At 42.0% G+C, this 27,380-nt stretch overlaps 1 protein-coding gene across 1 annotated transcript in view; it reads left to right on the forward strand.

Moving 5' to 3' along the window:
* Nucleotides 1-12,102, forward strand: part of LOC103366829 (cadherin-6-like) — a 98,499-nt gene extending 86,397 nt beyond the window's left edge. The window contains exons 11-12 of the mRNA XM_008294669.1: nt 303-554; nt 7,712-12,102. Coding sequence (XP_008292891.1) covers nt 303-554; nt 7,712-8,259 — 800 coding nt within the window. The 3' untranslated portion in view covers nt 8,260-12,102. The remainder of the gene's footprint in view (nt 1-302; nt 555-7,711) is intronic.
* Nucleotides 12,103-27,380: the final 15,278 nt, after the last annotated feature.

Here is a 27,380-nt window from a genome sequence, read left to right on the forward strand (position 1 = left end):
TTTCCAGCAACATGATTGGCTGCCTGCATGCTCTCAAGCAATATACCCCAAGTTTTAAAGCTTCTTGATCTGCTATGTCATAGTTCCTTTGCCCCAAGTTGTGAAACAGATTCATCCCCATGCTTTGTCTCCACGGTGAGGTAGAATGAGCGACTAATGCCTTGTTGCACCCACATTTCTCCTTTGCAACCCGGTAATGAAGTGATTTTTATTCACACCTCTGCTGTGTGACAGAGTGTCAGACACACTGTGCTCCGCAGGTGTGCCGTAATCATCTTCTAACAGAACCCTCTCTAACTCAGATAACACCGCTGGCATCCTGACTCGTCGCGCCAGCTACAGCCGCCTGCACCAGAGCGTCTACCTGGTTCCCGTGGTGATCACTGACGGCGACTACCCCATGCAGAGCAGCACCGGCACCCTCACTGTGAGGGTGTGCACCTGCGACCGCGAAGGCAACATGGAGCTGTGCAACGCCGAGGCCCTGAGCAGCTCGCCCGGCCTCAGCACCGGGGCCCTTATTGCCATCCTCCTGTGTGCCATCATACTGCTGAGTAAGTGTGGGAAAATATGTGTGCCAAGGTACACCTCAGACAAATAGATCTGAAGTCAGTTTATCACAATTACTGATGTGTATTCCTCGTAGACATTTCCCATCCCAGGTGCTTTATTTTAACAATCTGAAATGCCAGAAAAACGTAGAAAGAATGATTTATTTCAGCATTTACTTCTTTCATCATATTCCAAGTGGGTCAGACGTTTACATGCACTTTGTCAGTATTTAGTTGCTTTGCCTTAAAATTGTTTAACTATAACCTTCCGCAAGTTTTTCACAATAATTTGCTGGCCAACTTCTCCCCACAGATCTGGTGGAACTTAGTCAGGTTTATACGTCTGCTTGCTTGCATACACTTCTTCAGTTCTGGATTGTTCTGATCTGAAATCTTGCAATGGCAACTCCAGTACCTTGACTCGGCTGTCCTGAAGTGATTTTTGCCACATTTTGGACGTACGCTTGTGATCACTGTCTATCTGTAAGGTCCATATGGGGCCGAGCTTAAGCATAGAAGTAAAAAAAACAGTCAAGCCGGCCATGAAAAACAACCATATTCCCGTTTATTTTTGGAGTCCTCCTACAGTCCCCTAATCCATACAGCATTCAGATGTAGCAGTTGCCTAAGTTGTAGTTTTTATATGATTCGTAAGGTGCCAACCCAAAAAAGGCACATTGTTCTACTTGGAGAGACGTTTGGATTTTGACACATCACTAACTTTTATTGTTGATGAAAAAAACACAGAAAGACACCACATCCAGCTGTTATGAGCTCAGATACCAGCAGTACTTTTCTACGGAGTCTTACAAAATAGTCATTGGTGTGACAGTCTTCAACATAAAGAAAGATTCTCACTGACCTATAAACACCACGAGACAGACGTAAATAAAACAACCAAAACACCCTCTTTTCAAAAACTTCTTAACATGCAGTACATATTAATAAGAATGTGTAACAAGACTAAATACACGTCTCAAGATATATTTTGCATAAAACGGCCGTGCTTCTCGAAGCCCTCTGCAGAGGGTCCATTTGCCCAGCGTGGTAAACACAAGCAACTATTGTGCTTTCTCAATTGCTTTAATGGAAAACAATGTTGGTTCAGAGCTCCAGTCTGCTGCTGCAGCTGCTGCTGCTGCTGCTGCTCGTCTGAAGCAAACCTCGTATGGAAATGAATGCATCTCATCTGCCACCACATCCCCACTTATCCTCTTATTCATGCAGTGGTCACAGTCCAGTGGGCTGCTGGGAAAATGAATACATACGCCTCTGAAAGTGCAGTCATTGCAGACTTATTGGACACACACACACACACACGCACACACAGAGCAAGACACAGAAATGTATGGACACACACACACACACCCACAGGAGGTAGGCAGTGCTGTAATGCAGTGTCCACACTTACATGCAAAGAGATGAGAGCAGCCAGCCATCAACAGCCTGCACTCACTGACACACAAACACTCACTCACACCATGAGTAAGTTTACATGCACAGTGTTCTTAACCTGGTTAAAGCAAACCTCTGACCACAAGTGGAAATGCCCCTAATGTCCATTCCACTGCGGCTGTTTTTAATCCAGCAAATGTTATGGTAATTGGAATCAGCGCCCTCTACTTCACAGATTTATTGTTATCAAGCGTCAGTTTTGCAACCACAGGCCTTTGTGATTGAAAACAATATGTGAAGCTGATGTGAATTCAGTGCATTCCTATTACAGCCAGACCATAACAGTGTTAATAGAATGACCCTCTTGTTTCCATTTTAAAACCGCAGGCAGCATGAAAGTTTAAAATGTATTGATGCATGTGTAGTTTGACTTTAAATATCATTAATCTCTATAAATGGGATCCAGGAAAATAAAACCGTGCTTGCTCTTTGAACCGAAAGCTCAAGATGAAACCTTGCTAAGGCACATGAGAAGACATTGGATGAATTTTGGGATGACATTCTTTGGTTAGATAAGATCAAGATGTGGTTCAACATGTTTGGTTCCACATTGAACGCATAGCCCCGACAACGAAGCACAGATGTAGGAGTGTGATGATTATGGGGGCTGCATGAGTTAGGAAAGGTTTTGGGGAGATGACATTTACAGATGGAACCATGAATGGCTGTGGATATACTAAAATACTGACTGACAAGATAATTCCCAGGAACTTGTAGGAAAGCAAAACCACAGAAGAGTTTCTGCAGAAGAAAAAAAGAGAAAGCTATTTATTACCTGGCCGAGAAGTCCATCTGACTCAAATCCAGTAGAACATCTTTGGAGAGTTTAAAGGAGAGCAATTCAACTTCGACAGCAAAGAGCAGATAAAAAAAATAGTCTCTGAAAAATGACAGAACATCTGTTGTTCATGCAAAGCAGGGTTGAGTCTTGGAAAAATGAAAGATATGAATCTCAGTAATGAAAGATTAACTGACTTCTGTTGCGTTGAGTTGCTACTGTGGGGCCATTATTTTTAATATAATAACTTTATTAATTTTGCACAAGAGCAAACACCCAACTTAGAGGTGATGCGGTTATTGAGAGGTGATTCATTCATTCATTTATGTATTTATTTGATCAGGGACCGTGCATTTTTACATAGAAAACATCTGATGCATTGCATATAGAGTGTATAGCATTAAGCTAAATACAGTGTTGATTTATTAAAGTGATATCGGACAGGGAGGTGCTCATTACTATTGATTACTGTGTACCTACACTCCTGTTGTGCCTTTTTTCAGGCACACCAGATACATGTTTTATTTCCATGTCTGCAAACACCAAAGCATGAATTCTAACCAAGACAGCTCAGATCAGTTCTTCTTTTGAGTAGATTACAACCAGCTAAAATAAGGTATTGCCAAATCACCATGTGGACAGATGAGTGATGGTTATCCTCCTGAACTGTGGTTTATAAGCACCCACATAATTCCCACCGTTGGCCCCAAAGTGGAGTTTTTGATTGAGGGAAATAGATGTGGATGTATGTATGTACATAATAGCCAGCAAAATGAACTGAGAGCAAACTACAGTCGGGGCTGCTGCTTATATTCAGCTACAATAGTTCTTCAAGTGCTCTCAACCAGAATGAACACCAGAGAGGGGAAATTGTAGCAAAGAGTACAGATAGGTCCCTCATGCCCATCTGTAGTTGATCAGCTAATGCTTGCAGTAAAGGAAAAAAACATTCTGTGTGATCATGCTATAAGAACACTGCTGTTAGGAAAATGTGCTAAAGCCCATGTAGGTTCAACTTATACAAAAGCAAAAAGAAAATATATTCAGACATGTATTTCTACCACAAAGAAGAGCAAATGGTGAAGCCAATTCTTGGTCGAGTCCCTGAGGGAAGTCACATTGTGTGGAATTATATTTTATATGTTAATCACAACACAGCCTTAAGCTGCAGTATTTTAGTCATGTCGATATGCAAATGAATGTATTCATCATTACCTCAACCATCACATCAAGATTACGTTTTTTGTTCTTCTTTTCTTTCATCAGTCGTGTTTGTTTGTCTCTCTTGTCTGTCTTTAGTTATGTGAGTCTTTCTCACCCCAGCTCTACCTTTACTGTTTTTTTTAATTCTCTCACTATCTGATATTCTCTCATTCACATCCCAGCTCACGCTCTCCTGCTCCTTTGCAGACATTTCATGCTGTGATTTGCAGGGCTACTGTGTATGCATTATCAGTTATTTCAGTTCCCTGACCTTAACTCCGCCTCTGCTCTTTCTTGTTGCCACTGTGCACTTACTTGATTTAAATTCAAACTGGCCTGCATGAGCTTAACCAATCAAATGTTCTGCATGATATTTATGGCTGAGCCCTCTTTGAAATCAAAGGCTGCTGTCCTCTCTGTCTGCCTCCACCCGGTCTATGCAGCCCTCGTTTTTACACTAATTTGTACATTCTGTGAGTTCCGCGTTGTCTGAACCACAATGAGAAATGTATGGCGTCGCTTCAGAGCTTCCTCCTGTTTCGCTTATACATCTCTACATTATATTATAATGTGCTTTCTATTACAAGTTTGCCATCATTGTGATTTATTGCCGACTCCAGTCTGCCGCCACGTTCACATGGCATATTCCTCTCACAGCCGCATAAATCCAACGCACCCGTTTGATGTACTTAAGCTGTCAGTGCTCTGTTCTCTCTTCTGCTGCCACATCGCTCACCTCAAATCTATGCTGTCACTTGCTGCTGTTCATGTAGCATTTCAAAAGCTGCACCTCCACCCCGGCATCCACTTGTGGGCTCTACATCTACATTGCCCAGAGGGACAAGTTATTTTCATCACTCCTCACTCCCTGATGTGCTAAGCTTGGTGCTACCTTGTGGGGAGGGATGAGGTCAGAGCTCGGATGTTAAATACTAACACTGTACATATTCTGCGTTCATATAAGCCATTCCATGTGTGTGAGCTGAACTCCATCTTATCTTCATGGTTTTGTCCATCATTTCCAACCATGGTGCCGTTACAGCGAGTGTTCAACAACTTTATTGCATATCTATGGGAATGTAATGACGTGACTAAAAGGGCGTCTCGCTCGAAAAACAGAAGCAGTCAAACAAGCAGATTTGTTATAAACAAGGTTCGCTTCATTTAGAAGATGACAGTGACTTTTATTACCCAGACTTCGTTCACCTTCTATTGATCGGACGCATACGTCCTATCTGCCTGCTTCACATGTTATCAGGCCATTAAACGCGAGTTATCACCTCTGATCAATCCTATGCATACACTATGTGCCAGTAGAGACCTCCTCTACTTTCTTCTAAGCTCAGTAGGACTTTATTACCCTATATAAAGGCGGTGGAGCCACAATTTTGCACTTAAAGAGGAACAAAGTCCAGATTTGAAAGTTGGAGGGGATGGAGGAGGCACCAATCAGTGGACGTTCAGCCACAAAACTTGCGACTGAGTCCCGTGTATGACCAATATTCTAGTATAAGTTCTTGATTCAGTTCTAATTTTGACTATTACTCACCGTTTTCCAGTTGTTCTATGGTTAAGTTTAGACCAAATCTACCTAAGTTTATGAAAGGATTGTAGTTTGGATTAAAATGAACCCTGTCGCTACGTTTATCATGCTACAAAGCTACATTATATACGCTTCTAGGTGTCGACTCCACTAAAAAAGTTCTACACTTATTCACATGTACGCAAGGGATTATCAGGGTGAGCCGGATCAGAATGTTGACAATGAATCAGGGGAGTTTACCAGAAGGTTGAGGAAGTTTCTGCTGCCCAGTTTCCATGGGAATGATAATGCAGTCGTGACTCGATAAGCCAACACTAAATGTAAAACCTTCTTTTATGTTGGACAGCCAGGCTGTCGGATTGTCAAGACGGAGGTCGAGATACAAGGAGGGCTTGATGCTTGAAGGGTCATTTGTTGTTCATATTTATTGTTTATAGTTGTTATAATAACTAGTGTATTGTTAGAACACTACGCATCGCTGGATTTCACACCTAATTGACCAGTGAGATTGTGCACGTTCCAGCCACTTCCACCCTGGGGGAGCGCGCCGATGGAGTGGAATTGGCCGGAAGGCACAGGCAGTATTTGGCTGCTGATGCCAGTTTAGTTAGCGGTCACACTTCTGTTTCCACCATCGGTGGCGGCAGTGGCAGGGGAGTGGCAGATACGCTCCACCATTAACATCCGTGTTTACTTCTGCAAACACTGAGCACGCTCGCTGCGTGTGACATCGTCGTGTCCTCTTCTGCGCATGTGGGACACTTTTGGATCGTGTGAAGTTCACACAGGAGATCACTTTTAATTGGAAATGTGAATGAACTCGCAAAAAAAATTGGATTTCACAAAAAAATCCAAATTGAGCATTAAGTCCTGCGGTCTGAACGTAGCCAATCTGTCGGATTGTTCAGTCAGATAATACACTGTTATCTTTATTTGTGACATAAAATGTCATGTCAGAGTCAGAATCCAAGGCTGTTGGTATGCTAAGGCTATTTTCTATGGGTTCCGTTCGTTTTTCCTAAAAACCCGTCGGATAGCAAGGTTTTCAGATTGTTAAGGGTCAAATTATTGAGTCACAACTGTACACATGTAATGGACTGATGATGACTGAACTTGGTGTCCACTCACATTTAAACTGAAACAGTGGACATTAGGAGATGCCATTACTGTCAACCATCCACCATGGTACAAAGACTCCAAAGGGGTCACATGGCACAACATAGAGGTTCAGCAAGTGTTCTGTGATCTACAGGAGCGACAACCTGACAGTTTTATTAGTTGTGACCACCTGACAGCACAGAGCTACTTTGTACTCTGCTCACTTCCTCAACATTACATTCGTCAAAATGGAGGTTAAACTCATTCAAATCCCAATTCTGGACAATAGACAGACTACCGTGAACTGATTAAAAAAATAAACAAAACCACACATAGCTTTGCAAAAGAACTAGCTGTCATCTAGAGCACTGACAACCTGAGAAAATAGCCTCCCTGTGTGCAAAGTACATGATATTATGATCTCACCTGCCTGACATGCTGTTGGTCCGTGTTGCCAAAACAGCTGTACACCACCAGTGAAGGTCCCCTGTGGGTTCTGGCAGCAAGACAGCAGATTCTCTAAGTTGGTGTAAGTTGTGAGTTGGAGCTGTAGATCACACTTGTTCCTGAACATGCCTCCTTGGACTGTCGGTAGATATTCACTGCTGCTGACACAATAACACCCCACAAGACTTGCTGTCAGTGAAATACTCCCAACACAGTCATCAGGCTGTAAAGTTGTGGTTGCTTCTCCCACATCCGACGTGTTGATTAACTGTTTACATCCTGTGTATTTCTGACGTGCGCCGTTGTTATGAGATAGTCAACGTTATTCACAGCTTCATCTGTGAATTTTGGCTTCTCAGTTGGAAATAAGTTTCTGGTTTGGATGTGAGGATGAGCATGCACGTCCGTTTATGGTGCAATCAAAGTCAAAATAAGGCTTTTTAACCGACTGACAAGGTGCCTGCTTCTTGCTCTGACTTTATTAACTCAGCAGTGAACGTGACTGTAATGTTCCTTATCAGTCATACCCAATAAAAACAAAGTGACTAAAATAGAAGAATATAAATACACAGAAGCTGTTCTTCAGTTTGTGATCTGAAGTTGTCTAATCCTGCTCCTCTCTCTTGTTTCCTCCAGTGATCGTGGTTCTGTTCACAGCATTGAAACGTCAAAGGAAGCAGGAGCCTCTCATCATCTCCAAAGAGGACGTCCGGGACAACGTTGTAAGCTACAACGACGAGGGCGGCGGCGAGGAGGACACCCAGGCTTTCGACATCGGAGCTCTTCGACACCCGGATGCTGCCGCCGCCTTGGAAGAATCCGCCAAACAGAGACGTGACATCATCCCCACCGACACCCTGCTGTACCCGCCGCACCGCCGCCCCGCGCCCGCCGCCTCCGGCCTCATCCTGCCCCCGGTGAACATGACGTCACGGGACAACGGGGACGTACGCGAGTTCATCAACCAGAGGGTGCTGGAGAACGACTGTAACCCGACGGCGCCGCCGTACGACTCGCTGGCCACCTACGCCTACGAGGGCGCGGGCTCAGTGGCCGAGTCGCTCAGCTCGCTGGGCTCGGCTTCGTCCGAGGCCGAGCAGGACTACCACTACCTGAGTGACTGGGGGCCGCGGTTCAGGAAACTGGCCGACCTGTACGGGGCCGAGGACAGTGACTTCTCCTAACGATGACACACCCCACTCAATCCCATGTCAAAGACGGGTTCAGGAAACATTTTTGGCGACTGCAGGGCCGAGGACAGCAACATCTAACTACAAACTCAGTATTAGAGACCATGAACGTTGCTGAGGAGCTTTAAGGAAATGAGAGAACTTTTCAGACACACACACTCGACACGATGAACCAACAGATATGCTGGCAGATGTTGATTCCATTACATGGGATGTCCGAGATCACCACCTGACCTTTGACCTGCCTTCACTGCACATCAGATCCAAAAATGGAGCCTACCAAGTCATTTTCAAAAGGGGACAAACGTTATTTTTGGGAATGGGAACTAATGGATGTAGAAATGTAAATCTACCAGCACAACGGTGGAGCCCAAAGATGTTTAGCTCCACCAGTGTGAACCTCTTCAAAGACTCATTTCAGGCCTGAATGGAGTTTGGAATCAAAATTGGACTGGATATTTTTTTTTTTTTTTTAGGAAAATTGGACTTTGAATACTTTCTTTGGCTTTATTTTAATCTCTCCTGAGTTACCAAAAAACTATTTTGGAGAGTGTTTTTTTTTTTGTGGCTTTAAATTTGCCATTCCAGGCGAACTGAATGGAGTGTTTGGACCCAGGTCAGTCAACAAAACCCCAATGTAGTTATTTCAGGACCGGACCAGACACACTCACCGCTGCAGATATGAAGCGAAGTGTGTGGAGAGACGAGTCCTTGTGTTTTTTTTTTTTCTTTTTGACTAAGTGCCCTTCTGCTGCCCTTCGAGCTGAACTGTGGATGTCTGTTGGCTGGTGGAGACTGGAGGGGGCTAATGACTCTTACATGATTGCTTTTTGTCTTTTTTGCTGTCTTGTACAAAATGACCATTCCAGAGGAGAAAATCGCCTTCTTCGGGACACAGAGTAAAAAGAGGACAACTTGTATGATTAAATGCACTGATTTCTTTCTGTTTACGCAGGTTTTTAGATTCCTTTTCTTTTTTTCTTTCTTCTTTTTTTTTTTTGGATCAATTTTTTTTTAATGTGCTGCACACAAAAAGAAGAGATATGTTCACAGCACCATTTCTAGATTTTTAGCTTCTTGATTAGGTGTATATTGTGTCAGAACTGTGGTTGAACAGAGTTATCTTGGAAGTATACTAAGTTCCATAAATCTTTAATTTCACTGGAGTCTTTTTCTATAACAAAATACAACTTCAGCTATCATAAAAAAAGTGGGGGAAAAAGATTTCCCTTTTCTTTTTCTCTTTTTTTTGTCAAGAAAATGTTTTATATTTACATGGACATGGGAGGCCCCACCTTCACAGTAGGGGTGTCACTTTGAATTGAAAATTCTGAATATTGTTCAAGCATGAAACAATTTATCCGACTCAAAATACCCAAGATTTATTTGCATCGAGCTGTTTGTACAGCAAAGATTGTGGCTTCAGTGAAATATTTAAATTGCACTAATCATCACCAATCTTTTTTTTTTTTTTTTTGGACTAACATTGCGTCACATGACTATAATAAAGGAGTCGCTTGTGGTGAATAATTTTTGGAGAATTATCACCAAATCTGCGCTTCTCCTCAGTTCGACTGAGTGTTTTAGCATCTTTCAGTCCATTGCTTCGGTTTTCCAGCTCACGGTTTTACATTTTGAATTAAGTCTCACTGCTCTCATCAATCGTATTTCCAACAGCAGTGAACTGTTGCCGGCAATAGAGCAACTTAATGGAAACTGTTCAACATCAAAACATCAGACAGAGGCATTTAGCAACTCTAGTTCTTAATCAGAGCTAGTAGGAGAGTCGGTTGGACACAAAGTCCAGAATATGATAATATTGATCCTTTCAGTTGGATGGAAGAGGCTGTTTGCTACCACATTAGCCAGAGCAAGAATAATGGGATTCTTTTGGAATTTATTTGCTTTCTTGGGGAGTCGATCACCACCATGTCTGTGAAGCTATCACAAGCAGCCAATTAGCTTAGCTTAGCTTAGCTTAGCACAAAGACTAAAAAGCAGGAAACAGCAGCTGGCCAGGCTGTCTACCGACCAGTTCATGGTGTCCGTATGACTGATGTGGAATTTGAAAGCGGACACATACTGTTTATACCCCAGTAGGTCTCATGATGGTCTCATTGCCCCTCATGTTGAAGGCAGAAAAATACTCTGTGGATGCTTCTGAAAGGCTGTGACTTTTTACAGGATGTACGATTGTTCTGCTGCACCTTGTGTTTGTCCCTGAGGTGTGCAGAACACAGCAGGTGGACACAGCACAGGATTTCTGGAGAGTTTATAAGAACTTCCCAGCGTTTGGGCAGCGACTGCTTCAATCGCAACTCTTTAAATGATGAATTGTAAAAGTGTGGATCTCCTCACGTTGTCTCAACATGAGACAGGCATTTCTGTACAGCACCGTTTGTTTTCCTGGAATGTGAGCAGTCTGCATCGTCACTGATTTTGTACGCCACACATACATCCACAGAGGAATCCCTCTCAAACTTGGGTGGAAGATAGAATTTACTTTGCGCGGACCCTTACAGATACAGAAAGCATGAATTGGCCTTAAAAGCAACTAAAAAAAACTACCAGCAGCTCTACAGCTAAGCTGCTGTTATTGAGACAAAGTATTTTTCTTTTCTATGCACTCTATTTCTTCGACTCTTTACTAGTTGCCTAGAAAACCCCCGATGACGAGATTTCAGAGTTGCCAAAAAGCAATAAATGCAGGATTTATGCAAGATGCAGAGTTAAAAAGCAAGATGTTCTGAACAGATAATCATGAAACCGAGTTGTCTGAGGAGTAAACTAATGGACAAACTGCCTTACAGGAACATCAAGAGAACAAGTCAGCTGTTAGCTCGTCCCTGAAAAGACAGCGAACGCACCGCAAATGAAGAGAACTTTATCAGTCTGACAGCGTAAGTTGACTTTGCGATTGGACTGTATGTGTATTCAAACGAATGCCGACATACGATGTGTCCTCATTTGTTCCGAGTTGATTTTTTGGAAAAGTGACAGCCCTACTTCACAGCCAGCATTGCAGCTTGAATGTCTTTCGGTGACTGGTAACCTCATTTTCAGTTCCACATTATTTCCCGCTCGTACCTGTTTCCTCCCATGTACTCGCACAGTTTGAGGATATGATCCAAATGTTTTTGCCCAAAGGTATTCTGGCACAGATTTCACTCACTTGCAAGAAAAGAAAGGAAGCGCTTGCCTCCTTCACTGGTTTATTTGCTTCGTTTTTATTCAGATCACCCTTGTGTGTCCTTCAGAGGCATGAGGGTTTGTTGTTAAATGTTGTAATTAACCAACACTGGAAGGAAGTGTATTTGTCATTTGCTTTGATGTCACATTAATTACTTAAAGCAAAATCACAACCGTCAACCTCAGTGCTACATTCTAAAGAAGACAGTTTCCAGATGAGGAGAGAAACTATGAGGTCGTGTTGGTTTACTGATTTTTTTAAAGTTTTTTTTCCTTTTTATTTTATTTTATTTTTTTGTTATTCTGATTTGGTATCAGGAGTTTATATCGTGTGTTTTGGCAGTTTCAGTAAAAGCAGCGGTTTGTTCCAGTTGTGTTGTGACTGTGCTCTGCTCTGAAGGCTTCAAACAAAATTGTCCACATATTTTCTTTATATTGTAACTCATTCTTTTTGTACCAAATATTTATAGGACACGATGATGATATTCTTGGAAGAAAAGAACAAAAAAAAAATCTCAATACCGTCCAGCTTCACTGTTTTTTAATGTCATTTTTGGAGGTGTGAAACTCGCTGTGGGCAGTCTCCAGTCTGTATACGATGTATTATCAAGTTGTTTAATTTTATCAAAATAAACTTTTACAGTCAAAGTGTCTTTTTTTTTTCGTACCGCCCAAGGAAATGTGTTGATTCCTGTCATTGTTGCACATTTCTCTTCTGCTAAACTCACTCATTAAAGGCGACTGTTCTAAAAAGTAACTCAACAGGAAAAAACACTTTTTTGCGGTTATTTCTTCCACCTGAAACAAGCTCAGTAAAAAATGTATTTCCTTCCAAGTGAAGTCGGGGCAAACATGCAACATTCAGTCTTCTGTGAACACGATGGTTTCATCTGCAGTCTGAAGACTTGCATGTGAACAAACAAACACTTTGCTTTAGTGTTTAGTTCCATCCATCCATCATCTATACACCGCTTAATCCTCACTAGGGTCGTGGGGGGCTGGAGTCTATCCCAGCTGACTCAGGGTGAAGGCAGGGGACACCCTGGACAGGTCACCAGTCCATCACAGGGCCACACTTAGAGACAGACAACCAAGCACACTCACATTCACACCTACGGACAATTTAGAATCACCAATTAACCTCAACATGTTTTTGGACTGTGTGGGAGGAAGCCGGAGAACCCGGAGAGAACCCACGCTGCACGGGGAGAACATGCCAACTCCACGCAGAAGATTCCGGTGCCCCCACCGGGACGCGGACCGGCGACCTTCTTGCTGCGAGGCAACAGTGCTACCAACTGCGCCCGTGTTTAGTTCCATATGCACAAATATATACTGCAGCAAAACCACATACAGCAGCATTCATAGTCCCAGATAGTTTGCAGGGCCCTTCCTGAGGTGGGCCTTCCAACACACAAACAGCACAACAACAGAACTTTAACAAAATAACAACCACCGGATCATTTGCGATCATCATCTGCAACGCTGATCCCTCTTCAGAAACTTTCTCCGTGCATGATTTATAGTTCAGAAAACTCTTACTAGAAACTATTTATCTCACACCGGCTCTTCACGCAGTCTGAAACAGACTCCTGTCGCTTCATCATTTCATATTTGTGAAAAAAATAAATAAAAAAATCTCTCCAATGCCAAGAGAAGTGAGTTTAGTTTTCTTGATGCATCACAGTGTAAAGTCTATGAGATTTGGCAGAAGCAATCCTGGAAGCGAGAAAAGTTTTTTTGGCACGTGTACCAAGCGAGCAATTTTCCTTCAAGTGAGAGGGCGCCATGTTTGAGTCCGGTTCCCAGTTCTTCTAAATACATTTATGACTTGCATCTCCTGAGGACGGAACAGCCAGTCATCGTTGGATTTCACTTAGTTCTCTCTATACATATTGCATCCACCACTAAACCCACAATCATTCACACCCAGTGCCGGATTTGACCTATACGTTCCTTCTGGCTGGAAATTAGGATATTGTGTTAGAGATGTTAATGACACATTTTTAACTATTTCATGCATTTTTATTAAATTTGCATTGTCTAATATTATCCGCACTCTTCAACTTGTTGCAAATGTTTCAAAAAAAATGCAGCTTCTACATCGTTTCAAATGGTTCTAGTTGTTTCAACCATGTTCTGGAGTGATCTAACGGACTGAAAACAGCTGAAGCAGCAGTTCTCTAGTCAGTTGATAGTGAATGGTAAGTCACGGCTAAAACCAAAGAGCACAGCGAGCGAGCTGTTAGGATCCATCGCTGAGAGAGGGCTGCACATCGTGGCTGCTCCACAAGACGGGAAAAGGCCATAAAACCACTTCCGAGTTTTCTCAAGTGCTGGTAGCCTCGGTGCAAAGCATTGTCAAGAAGTACAAGGAGCTCCGTGCTGTGAAAAATCTCAAAGGTCGTGGCAGGAGGCGAAAAGCAACCGCTGTGCTGACAAGATTGGTCGTGTAAGAGGCTAAGAAGAATCCAAGGATCAGAAGCAAGAACATCCTCAAGATTCTGAGCAATTCTGGCAACAACATCTCAAGTAGACACTCCAGCAGACACTGGTCTCCATGGATACCAAGCAAGGAGGACTTCACTTGTCCGACAGAGACACACAAAGGCTCACCTGGACAAAAGAGGAAAAGCTTTCGGCCAAGAGTTCTGTGGTCGAATGAGATGAAAAAAAGGAGTTGTTTGGACACAGGGATGAAAGAACGGAGAAACACTGAACTTCAAGAACATCACCCCCACAAGCGTGGTGTTGGGAACGTGGGGCTCTGGAGGTGTCAAGGTCAAGATTTCGGAGGACGACGTCCAACAATCTGCAGAAAAACTTGAGCAGCAGTGAATCACAAGATGATGATCTGGAACATACAGCAAAAAATGTTTCACAGACACCAATATCAACATTTTGGAGCGACCCAATTAGAGTTTAGACCCGAATCCCCTCGAGAATCTCTCGGAGGAACTGAAGATCAAAGTGACGGCAGAGATACGTTCTAACCTCAAAGACCTGATAATCAGCGCAAAAGATCCCAGTGGAGACATGCAAAGAACTTGTTAGCAATTAGAAGAACTGAAGTAACGGCTTTGATTACAGAGAAACTGATTGGCTGATTGGCACCAGTGTTTGCGGGATGCTTTACAGTGATTGGCTCATTCAAACCCATGCAGCTACACAATCCCATTTATTCAGGAGTACAGCTTTATAACTGTTGCTCCAACAATCCCTCCACAAAATCTTTTGCCCTCTGTTAGCAAAAAAACTGTGTGTCTGACTGAATTAATCATGAGACAGCTGAGGACATTTGGTTAAAGGCAGCGCACACCTCGGTCAGATGGACCTTTCCTGTTAGCACCAAGTCTCAGCAGCAGAATCTTTCAGAAATGGGCCAGTGTTGCACTGATATAAATTTTTAACAGCACATGACCATGTTTTTGTCAGTAAATGAAACAGAGAAATGAATAAATAACCAACATAGTTAGATAAAACAGAATTACATAAAAGATTCACACTTTTTATTCTGGGTTGAAGTAAGACACTAAAATAGATGCAGTAAAAAAAAAAGTGCTGACAGAAACATTTTTGACTGTTTCTCTTTTTTCCCCTGGCCCTTTGTTCTTTTCTCTTCCAGGGATGGACAGATTTGAAACCTTTGGCCTCGTTCTGCTGTGTGCCCTCGTTGCTCTTTTCTTCTGTTTCAACATCAGCACCAGCAGCCGGTGGACAGTACACAGCGAGAGGTAGAGCACATCCGTCATCCAACTTTCACAGAGTGTGTGTGTGTGTGTTTAGTGATGACAGCTGTAACTTTACCATGCTACAAGTACACCGTGTGCCTCCATTAGTGCTTCATATTTTTTTTCTCACCGTTAATCTTTAATGGGGCTGTCATGTAAGGAGATGAAAAATGACTGTCAAATTGACTAACCCCTCCCCCGCACAGCCAGCACCAGCCGCTCACACATACACTGTATGTTCAGAAAATGCACACAGATTCACTCAGAAGTGCGTGACCATTCATTCTTCAAGGCGTGGATTGAACAAGGTGCTGAGCTTCTTCGCCAGGAGGAGGTGGAGGAGGAGGAGGAGGAGGAGTGGTGCATGGCCTGTGGGGATGGCCTTTCCCCTCCACCACAGGCAGCTGAAGTTATACTGCTGCTGCTCCTGAGCAAGAGACACAACATTAGAGAGGGAATCAGTTCATTTAGCAGCCAAATAACACAAGGAAATGTCTTTATTGTCACCAGAAAAGCCATCGAGGGATAAGCCTTACAGCTCAGCCATTTCCAAGTCCATCCACAAATTCTCAGTTGGATTGCGGTCTGGGCTCTGACTGGGCCACTCTTGAACATTTCAGTGTAGCTTTCAGGCCATTGTCTCACTGGGAAACAAATCTTCTCCCAAGCCACACTTCTCTTGTACACTACATCAGGTTTTCCTTCAGGGTTTCCCTAGATTTTGCTGCAATTCCTTTTACCCTCTACTTTTACAAGCCTTTAAGGGCTATGAAGCATCCCCACATCATGATGCCGACACCCCCATGCTTCAGGATGGGGATGGTGTGTCGGTGACGGTGTGCAGCATTTAATGTCCATCAAATGTGGTGTCTAGTCTGATGGGGGAAAAAAATCAATTTTAATGTCATCAGACTAAATAGTATTCTTCTTCTTCTCCTTCCCTTTGCCAAACTAGGGATAGGCCTTGTTTACTGTACACTATTTTAGATTGGGGACTTTTCTGACGTAAGGGACTAAAGATCCTGGTGCTAGTCAGCAGCGGGGGAGCAAGATAATTTTAATAAAACTGTCTGGATAAACTTAAAACATTTTGACATTTTTTACATATGGGTGGCCAGGCTGAGATCATTGCTTACATCAAGGTGGCACAATGTAATGTTTATAGTCATTCATTTGGTCTTTCAGTACTCATTCACTTATGGAGGAAAGACTGTCACATAAAAGCACATGAAAACTCATATACTATATATATAGCATACTTTTGACGATGACAATCATATGAAGTCTGTGCATTGCTGCATCATCAGAGTGAACATTTTGTGGTTGAGCCGAACTCTTTGGTTCTATGTGGTTGAAAGGTATGTGGTTGCACAGTTTAAATGCATCTGTATGGGAACCACAGTTGTAGAGAAATGGATCCACAGAAGTTCTGCCAAAAAAAAAAAAAAACAGTAATAGTATAACTTGTTTCTATTTACATAGCGTCATTCTAGTTTCCACCCTGGGCCACCCCTCAATGGTGTTGGTGCTGGTTTAGGTGTGACTTCTGGGTTGAAGCTGCAACTGAGACCATAAACTCATTGAGAAAATGTTTACGGAACAAATCAACTGAAAAGTAGGACCATTTTCTCATTTTCTTTGTACAACCAGAAGAGTCGCCGCCTGCTGGCTGTTAGACAGAATGCAGCTTTAAGGCACTTCCATGTTGGCTTCACTGTACAGACCCCGAGGCTACATCCATCGTTTATTTACAGTCTGTGGTTTAGACACCGAGATGAGATATTTAAAAATGGCTGCACAAATTGATCTTTACTATTATGTGGATATTTCTACCTGGTATCTGTATTTAGCCTTGAGCAGGATTACAGATCTGTTCCTGAAGCATAAAGCTGCAGGTGTTCCTTAGTAACCAATTTACAGATTATTCAACTTTCTACAAGCTAAGTTTTACATCTTACATTTGGCTCATGCAACTCAGTTTGAAAACTTGCTAAATGAGCTAGAAGCTACAAGAGACATAAGAAGGACTTTTTGACAACCTGGCTGAATAAATGGATGGAAATGAATGGTTATTTCCCAGTAATTCATTATTCATTATAAAATATATTCCATTTAAAACAGCTTATACAGTTGTTATTTTATTGTTGTCTGCTTTTTATTAACTGCTTTTTCAATATCCTTCCCACATGTATCATTCATGCAGGATGTTTCCATTAATCACACTATAGATGATGAAACAAACATATCACTTTAATTTAACTTGGTTGTTCCATTTTAAGATATTATGAATGCACAATTAGCTCTCAGCTTATTTTCCAGTCTGTGCAAATGACAGAGATTTGAAGTGAGACTGTTAAGTCTCGGTTAAAACACACTGAATAGAAGAAATATATGATCAGATGCTGTCGGCTAGAGATGAACGATGAGCAGGTGGAACAGAACCCAAAAAAGTAAAACTACTGAAAACTCCAAAGGCAGTAAAGAAACAGATGAAGTATAAGATTAAACGAGAGACAGATGGCAGAGAGAGCGAGCGAGCAAATCATCTTTAATCTTAATGTTTAATGCTTGATATTTAATCAGATACCTTCTAATTAATTGCAAATTGTTTAATAATATTTCCCAATGATTAAAGGATTATCCTCTGCTTTGATTATTTGAACCTCAAAACATATACATGATTAGATTTTTAAATTAATCTCTCCCTTCCTGCTTTGTCTGGATGAGGTTTGCACTTAAAGACACGCTGTGGATGATTAAAGTCAGACTGAGCTTTTCTAAACGTGGCGGATCTGGTGTTTAACTTGCATTTCAAACACAGTCAGGCTCCTTGAACTTTTACAGTTGGTCTGTTTATCTGAGCACTAAAAACAGGTGGGCTAGTTAGTGGTGCTCTTGTGATGTCGCTGCTCTGTCTCCACTGTTTGTTTCCTCTTCAGTTGCTGATGCTCTCAGTTCTGCTTGTTGTGTCGCATGTTACCAGTAATTCATGACAACAGTTTTTTTTTTCCCCCAGAGGATAGCAGTGTTGTTGTTTTATTAAAAAAATACACTTAAAAATGGGAAAAACGCTGTTACATCCCTCCAGTAGAGTTCCAAAGACTTGTGATCAGTGTCAAAGCACATTGAAGCTGTTGTGGTGTCACATGGTGGCCCAACACCTTACCAGGACACTTTTGATTGGATGCTCCTTTAATCTGTCGCCCATCTTTAGGTCCAGTACTTAGAGTGAAAAAGTATTACCTCATTCTTCTTTGCAAAGCTGCTCAAGCTCTGTCAGGTTGCCTGGAAAACATGAGTGAGAAGCTCTTTTAAAGTCCATCCATCCATCCATTATCTATACACCGCTTAATCCTCACTGGAGTCTATCCCAGCTGGGTGAAGGCAGGGGACACCCTGGACAGGTCACCAGTCTATCACAAGGCTACACTTAGAGACAGACAACCAAGCACACTCACATTCACACCTACGGACAATTTAGAATCAACAATTAACCTCAGCATGTTTTTGGACCTTGTGGGAGGAAGCCGGAGAACCTGGAGAGAACCCACGCTGCACGGGGAGAACATGCAAACATGCAGAAAGATCCCGGGTGTCGTCACCTGGACGTGAACCAGCAACCTTCTTGCTGTGAGGCAACGGTGCTAACCACCGAGCCACCTTTTAAAATCCAGCTACAAATTCTTAATTGGACTGAGGTCTGGGGTCTGACTTGGTCACTCCAGAACACTCACCTTGTTGTCTTGAAACCATTTCAGTATAGCTTACAAATTCTCTCCTGAGTTCTCTTGAAAGAAAGGTTGTCCTCCAGGATTCATCTATACTTTGCTGCATCCCTTTTACTCATTGACCCTCCATCTGAGAAGCATCCCCCCATCATGATGCTGCCACCACCGTGCTTCACCGTGGGGATGGTATGTTTGTGATGATGTGCAGTAGCATAGCATCTAGTCTGATGACCTGAAAGCTCAGTTTTGATGTCATCAGACTAAAGAACCTTCTTCCATTTGTCTTCAGTCTCCCACATGCCTTCTGGCAAACTCTAGATGTTTAATATGAGCTTTTTTCAACAGTGGCTTTCCACTTTCCCATAAAAGCTTTGACTGGTAAAGAAATTGACCATGATTCAATTTTAAAAAGCAATAAAAAGGGGGAAAAAAGGTGAATAGTTTTTATAGACACTGTATACTTCTTATTGGGCTGTTTTTGGTCTGCATCTACCTCTCAGAAAATACCTGTATTTTTAGCTGCTCAGTGACTCCAACATGTTCGCCAGCTTGCCTCTAACTCTGTCTGTCTGCTGTTTGGTGCTGAGCTGGTGGTGCACACTGGGTTTACCACAGCTGGTTTTTCCCATGAAAGTGGCTGTAGTGTGCTACTAGTAATACCTACAGCGAGCTAAAAGAGGTATACAAGCTCTGCAGAGCTAAAGAACAGAGTTGGTGGTTATCATCCGTGGGTTCATCCATTTTACATAACACATACTCATCTGATCCATTGCCGATATAAAATAAAAATAAAAATAGCAGTGCAGTTTTAATTAAATTAGCTCAGCGCAGTTTACCAAATGTGTACCATTCATTTCAAGAAGGGTTTGGGCCAGATCCCTAACACGAGTTAACAAATATGTAAACGGAACGGGCAAACTCAGCTTATGTAGGTTCATTATCCTCATCTCTCCTCCTTAATTACAAGGCGTCTGAATGCACACATACAGTAAGCACACAGATTATCACTCAATCACAGCTCATCTGCATAATCAAACTGAAGAAAAAAAAAAAAAGCTTTTTACTCTCCATCCATCGCTGCAGCCTCCATCTGAGGGCCCTCCAGGAAGTGGAAGAGAAAAGAAGAAGGGGAGAACAGAAGGGAGGGTCAGGTGCCCTTAAGTGCTTTCTGGAAGACGGAGAAGTGGTGTTTTCAGGTGTGTGTGGGGGTGTGCTGAAATTCTTAATGGATTCTGGTAAAGATGCCAAGAGAGCAAAGACTTGAAGGGGCGCAGGTTTGAAGAGCTTCTTTTTGTGTGTGTGTGTGTGTGAAATTGTGAAGTTGAGTGTGAAGCACAGCATGGAGTGTTAGAGGGACAGAACCAAAGAGCATCTGTTACTGCAAAGGGAAAAAAAAAAAAGAAAAGAAAAAGAAGAAGGGGGGATTGAATATGAGGAAACGTTGCCAGCTCAGATCAGCCTTTAATGCTGCAAAATGGAAACAGACACCGAGCATTCTGTTTAATATAGAAGCATAATGCAGCAAATAACCCTTGAAGGACAGTTATATGCAACATATGAAATCCCTTTGACATATGATATTTAAATGTGGCATGTATGTGTGTCACTGCAACTACTGCACATGTCTGTAAAATAATATAAACTTTTATGAGATGTAGACTTTTGTTGAAGGTTTGGCAATGCCTGACATCAAAATGGCACACTCCTCCTCCTTCTGGCTGTTGATATAAAAAGAGAAAGCAGATGATTTGAACATTTGCTTCAGAGCAGACTCAGTGGATCTTTCTCTCTTTGGTGAGATTCTTGGTGAATCAGACACGCCACAGATGGCCTGAGAGAAAAGCCCAGTACAGCTAGACAAGAAGAAGCAGAAACTTCTTCAGCAGCGATTGAAGTCTTCTCCAATAAACAGCAACTGCTTGGAGTGTGTTGTTGTAAACGGCATAAAGAGGAGACGATGAAGAGGGACGGCTCTCTTGTGATATCAAGTGTGTACGAGCAGAATTGCTGTGGAGATATTAACCAGGATCTGCAAAGTAAACTTCAATTTACAATCTATTAGATAAACTACAGATGACTAAAAGCAAAGGTGGATAAAAAAGTGTACACGCGTCTGTATTCATGGTTAATATGGGATGAAATATCACATCATCATCTCCTGATCAGACGATCTGCTTCATGTATAGCGGGACAGTATTCACGGTCAGTTTATAATCCTATTGCGTGCTTGTTGTTTTCACTTCCATTTCACTGTCAGCTATTCAAACATACAGTATACCTACCAAGAACTTTATTAGGTGCAGCGTACTAACACTGAGCCTCCCTTTTCCCTCAAACAGCCTCAGTTCTTGATAAGATTTCAAAAACCTTCCTTTGCTCCACATTGGCCTGATTCATAACAACATTTGAGCTGTTCTACCCAATCACAAAGGTTTTCTTCTAGATTCAGATCTGGATACTGTGGAGGCCACTGATGTCCACTGAACTCACTGTCATAATGAAATCAGACCTTTTTTTGTACGTGACACTGTGCTGCTGGAAGAGGCCTTTAGAAGATGGTAAACTGTGGCCACAAAGGGGTGCACGTGGTCAGAAACAATTCTGTTGGCATTAAGGTCCACAAAGTGTCCAAGAAAATGATTCCAACACCAGAAATAGCTGCAACACAGGGCATTTTCCATTGATTCATGTTGAATTCTGAACCTACCTCTTCCAGCCTTCATAGACATGGAGATGTCTATGAAGATTCTCAGTCATCCAGGTCATGGTTATTCTCGTGGATTAATCTTAGTAACTGGACTTGCTTGAGTTCCTTGAAGACGTTCCACCTCTCATCCAAGAGGCTTCATCAGTTCTGACTGACCAGTTGGGAGTTCCAGATACTTATATCCTTAAGAAGCCATTAACACTTGAGTTTTGGTTTCAATTGAAACAGAACAGATTAGGTTTTTCCTTCTTCAACATTCCAGTTTCGGTGCCTACAGCAGCCCCACCTTTCTGTTCTTGGCTGACAGGACTAGAGCTTGGTGCTGCTGTAGACCATCCGCCTCAAGGCTGGATGAGATTGTTTATTCTGAGATGTTCTTCTGCTCAGCACACTTGGACAGAGTGGTGTGTTAGCTCCAGCTCCAACCAGTTTGGCCATTCTCCCTTGACCTCTTCTATCAACAAGGCATTTCTGCCCACAAATCTGCCACTTACTGGATATGTTTTGTTTTACTAATTCTGAGTAAACTCTGCAGACTGTTGCGGTGAAAATCCAGGAGATTCTGTTTCAGAGAGACTCAAAGCAACCCATCTGCCACCAGCAATCATGCCAAAGTGACCGAAATCACACTTTGTCCTTGCAGGAATGTTTAATGTGAGCATTAGGTGAGGCTCCTGAGCTGTTTCTGCAGGATTTTGAGCATTTTGTTTCTGCCACATGATTAGCTGATTGAAAAAATTAGTGGTCCTAAAAAAGCAAGTGTATATGCATGGACTGTGTTTTAAACCTAAATGGAAAATGACAGTACGAATGTCCCAGAAGTCCCAGTTCCTATTACCAACCATCAAAAATTAGGTGGGAGACATCCAGACCTCTCCAGACAATAAAATGCCTTTAAGGCTAACTTTTACTCATTTTGATTATTGTTCCTGCTCTTGACTTTTTGAGCTTCATTGTGTAGAATGTTCATGTTCAGGCTGATTTAACATAACTGCAGAAGAGGAGAGAGCCCATCCAGATCTGCAGCCTGCAGTGTATACATAGTGAGAACAGACTTCCATTGATGTAGGAGACATCTTGTATTCAGTAATTACAATTTTGAAATGAAAAGCATGTTTATCTTGACAAATTTTGGGATTTTCCATTAGGGGAAAAGATTAGGAATTTGTAGTTAAACAGTTTAATAGAAAAACCAAGTCAGATATGAAATATTATTCAACGCAAAGTGTTTAAAGATATTTTAAAACATGCCTGAAGGGGGCCTTTAATCTAATTAAAAACATCCAGTATCAGATGACTGATTCAGGCTCATTAGGAGTTAATGAGGTGATGTTTCATTATAAATTGCCTCTTAAATCCAGGTGAGCTCACATCACTTCCACCTGAGGAACACCTCCCCGCATGCATAATTTTCTCTTCACTTCTCAGCCTGTCTTGATCAGGCTACATGATGAATAAAACAAGTGACACAGTTCATGCAGTTGCAAAGACGTACCGAATATCTACAATATGGCAGAAGGCAGCAGGAGTGGTAGTTCTCAAAGCATGATATCCTGACTGTAAATGGTATTAAATGTATAAGCATTAACACAACAGACATTCTTAATCCTCTCTGTCAGTTCAGTGTCAGTGAGCTTTTCTCATGTACTGACCTCAGACCAGCACTCGCAACCAGATCTCGCTGCACTTTGTGCAGCTAATATCAGCTGCTGGAGCTGTTTGAAAGTCAAACTCCAGCAGCGGATAAAGAAAAAAGGTGCTTGACTGTGAAACACTTTAAAGCGGAGAAGAGTAAATGTTTGTGCAGTGGTGAGTCTGAGCTCATTTTCAGGTTTATTTGCTGCTTAAAGTAATTAAACATGGCTCGGGAGAAGAAGCAGCTAAATATAGACTCATAACCATTTTGAAGTAATTTTCTGCAAATAGAAGATTTAAGTTTTGCTTTACTGTTTGTTTGTCCAGTTAAGTGTATGATTCCATGATAGAGAGCAATTATCTGTAATGATTTAAAAGCTTTTTTTTGCCTGTTTTGTATGATTAGAAAGACATATACATCAAAACAAACCAAATAACTCAATCATACAAGTGTGAAGAATCTTAAATAGTAGAGGTTCTTTTGATGGAATACATATAGTGATGTCTGTGCTCGTCGCAAATGCAAGTCTCCAATTAGACTAATTACGTTTACGTGGTTGTAAACTGACCAGAACGTTCTCAGTTTTGACCTGTGGGTTGTGTCTACATCGTGGCTCACAAAGATGGAGAAGGATATCAGAAGAACGGTGACCAACTACAGATCAGTGCAAACACAGTTGCAGCAGTAATCAGGAGGTACAGAACGAGCAACAGTGCTGCTAATCAGAGCTGCAGCAGTCATTGTCCTTAAATTATAACACAGATGCTGCACTAGTCGCACAATCCAAGAAAAATCTCTTTGCCTGCTCTTAAAAACAAAACTGCAAGAGTAAGCTTTGCTGAAGAACCCAAAAAGAAGTCTGATGAATATCTGGAGATAAGACTAAGATAAGTTTGTTTAAATAAGACAGGGTCCAACACGTTTGGTAACAACTCGGCCATGACCACCACAGTGAATGCATTGTCCTGACAGTGAAGCACAGACGTGGAAATGTGACGCTACTGAGTTGTATAAGAGCAAAAGGCCAACAGATGATGAATAAATAGACCTGTAAGGATAGGTGTCCCTCCATCCATTCATCCATGATATAGATGGACAGATATATGGATGCCCACACATACCCATGTATCCATTATCTGTCACGGATGGAAAAAGATGGGCCAATAAGGAAAGCTGTAACATTTCACTTCTGCAATTTTCAGTGGATTTGCACAAAAGCACCAGCTCCTAGAAACAAACATGAGCGTCCGTGTGTAACAGAGCTGCTGCTGTAAAAACATGAGTAATGTAACTCATGTATTTTTAAAATTATTTATCCAAAACCACAAGGTTGTGCCCTGCTTTCCATTAATGTTGCGCTCTGTTTGCAAGAAAAATCCCAATAATAAAGTCGTGCATAAAATGGAGGGGATGTTTTTTTATTTCAACATTACAGTAAGCTAAATTCATGAGTTCATTGTGACCTGCTTACCTCAGGACAAAGTGGAGCAGCGCTGCAATCCTCTCACAGACTGCTGAGCGGCGCTTTCATTTGAAGGAAATAAAACGCCGCAATTACGTCCAATGCGGGACGTGAGGGCCGAGCTGAATCCGGACCACTTTGTCCGCAGCGGAGTTAATGAAGTTGCTGTGACTTTTTTGAAGGCAGTAATTACACCTCATCATGTCCAGCTCACATCCAAAACCCACCGTTTTCCTCCGTCCCATCGATCGAAGCCGTCTGAAGGAATGTGGCAGCTAAAGTGCTGAGACAAAGACTCAGACTAAGTAAAACAGATACCGCTCTAACCTGACTGCTACTCCGCTTAAAGTCACATGTGACCTTAGCACACCTACGTAATTTGCTTTTTCACCATGCGACATCAAAGGCAAGACCCTTCTACTGTACCACAGACTAAATGTGATTATCTCCATGCCCTCTTTGTTCGAACGAAGACGAGTAAATACAGTACAGACGAATCATGCGCAGACCTGCCAATGATGCAAAGCAGATCAGCCCTCTTTGTTTTCTGGCTCACGCATAAGCCCCTCAATCTGATTCTGATACAGCGAAACGAGATCTGAGGTTTGTAACGGGATAAGATGCTCTATTTATGCCTAAAAGCCAGAACAACACATGTGATATTTTATTCAACGACACTCTCTCAGCATTTCACACACAGCTGCCAAATTGGATTTGGGATGTACTGTAAATTTCCAGAATTAGACTATATGTGAATAAAACCTCGAATAAAAATAGGACGAAGGAACATTCTATTGTCATTAGGGGAGACTTGCTCGGTGGTGACTCATGGCTCTTTTTTTTTAATAGGCGACTGAAAATGCTCACAGATCTGCCATAACATTAAAACCACAGGCAGGGTGAGGCGCTGATTACGTTGTTCCAGTGGCACCTGTCGAGCGGTTGGGATAAATTAGGCGGCAGGAGAACAGTCAGTTCTCGAAGCTGAAGCGTTGGAGGCAGGAAAAATGGGGAATGGGAGGATCTGAGTGACTTTGACAAAGTGTGATTGCAAGACAAGTGGGTCAGAGCATCTTCAAAACAGCAGATCCCGCAGGGTTTTCCCAGTATGCAGTGGATTGTGAAGTGCTACAAAGAGGGGCAAGTGGTGAACTTGCAACAGGGTTATGGACGCCCAAGGATCACTGGTGCACATGTGTTGTGATTCCAGAAGAGCTACTGTACCACAAATGGTTCACGCTAACTGTGACAGAAAGGTGTCAGAATACACAGAGCGTCACAGCTTGCTGCAGCTGGATAAAAAAGGTTCAATCCATGGAGGCCCCACCTCATATTTTCTAGGACTTAAAGGATCTGCTGCTCAGGTCTTGGTTCCTTCTGATACCTTCTGAGGCCTCCCGAGTCTATTTGGTGTATATTTACAGGATGTACCATCAGTTTAACCTGCATACCTCTCCACTCCCACTGTGTCCATCTATTTCCTCATAAGGAGGCTTCAAACCTGAACAAACCTGCTGCCCTCAAACAGCTGTCTCCAACCTCTTATCGTCTGCAGAGCTGCGATTACAGACCTCGTGTTAATCGACAGACAGTTCGTTTTTTTTCCTGAAGCTTGTGTCTTGGTTCCCTCCGTAGAGGTGACAAGAAGGTTGCCAGATAAGCTAAAATTGGCCTTAGTGGCAATACGTGATTGCTTGCAACTATTTTTAGTTGCTTGTTTCACTTATTTAATCAACACTTTATTTACCTGCCATCGTCTTATCTATACTTTCATCATAATAAATCTCTTTACTTTGTACTGTAGTATATGATGTAAGGCAGACCAGCTGAGTTCTTTTTTTATTATTATTATTTTGGGGTTGTCTGTGCAGTCTCTGGGCCTTTTATTAGATTAGCTTATCCAGACTGCACAGCTCAGGGAGCTGGACCTTTGCTAGGAGTTTGTATTTCTCACTTAAGGGTATATGAGAGAGTGAGTGAGTGTGCAGCATGTACAGGGGAGGCTGTGTGGTGATATATAGGACTAGCACTGCTATGGCCTGCTTTATAAATGTATTTATTTATTTATTCATTTATTTTCATTCTACAAATGTATTACTTTTTGTATTTAATACCCTGAGCCAGCAGAGTTGGTATTTACTGGTGTTATTTGACCTTTCTGTATTAGATTCTTAATCATTTTATTGTTATATTTTAGCATTTTATGTCAGTTCAAAGAAATAGTTAGTCGGGTTTATATATACAGAAATAATTAGATTAGATTCAACTTTATGGTCATTACACACACACACACACACACATATATAAACTATAAATAAGTATTAATGTATATCCTCAAACATTTACTTTTTGATTCGCTGATTTTTATTTTATTAAAAGATCCTGTACTTGCATTAGAAGCCTTGTTTCTGTCTCATCTGTGTAGCTGACTGGTTAAGAGGAGTTTTGGGGTAAATGAATGTAGACTGTAGTCTGGGGCCTTTGGCATGTTTAGCATCTAAGTTGAAATACTTTTACATATAGCATATATGAAAAGCTTAGAATTTTATGTTTGAATGTGCCAGTGGAACATCATGGTAGAGTAGTAATATGTTGATTCCACTTCAGGAAAAACAAGATGTTCTCTGCATTTATGTGAAAAAAATGTGCATATACTGATATC

This window comes from Stegastes partitus, unplaced genomic scaffold (genome assembly GCF_000690725.1).
Source record: "Stegastes partitus isolate 25-593 unplaced genomic scaffold, Stegastes_partitus-1.0.2 Scaffold984, whole genome shotgun sequence".
In the NCBI taxonomy this organism is placed as follows: Eukaryota; Metazoa; Chordata; class Actinopteri; family Pomacentridae; genus Stegastes; species Stegastes partitus.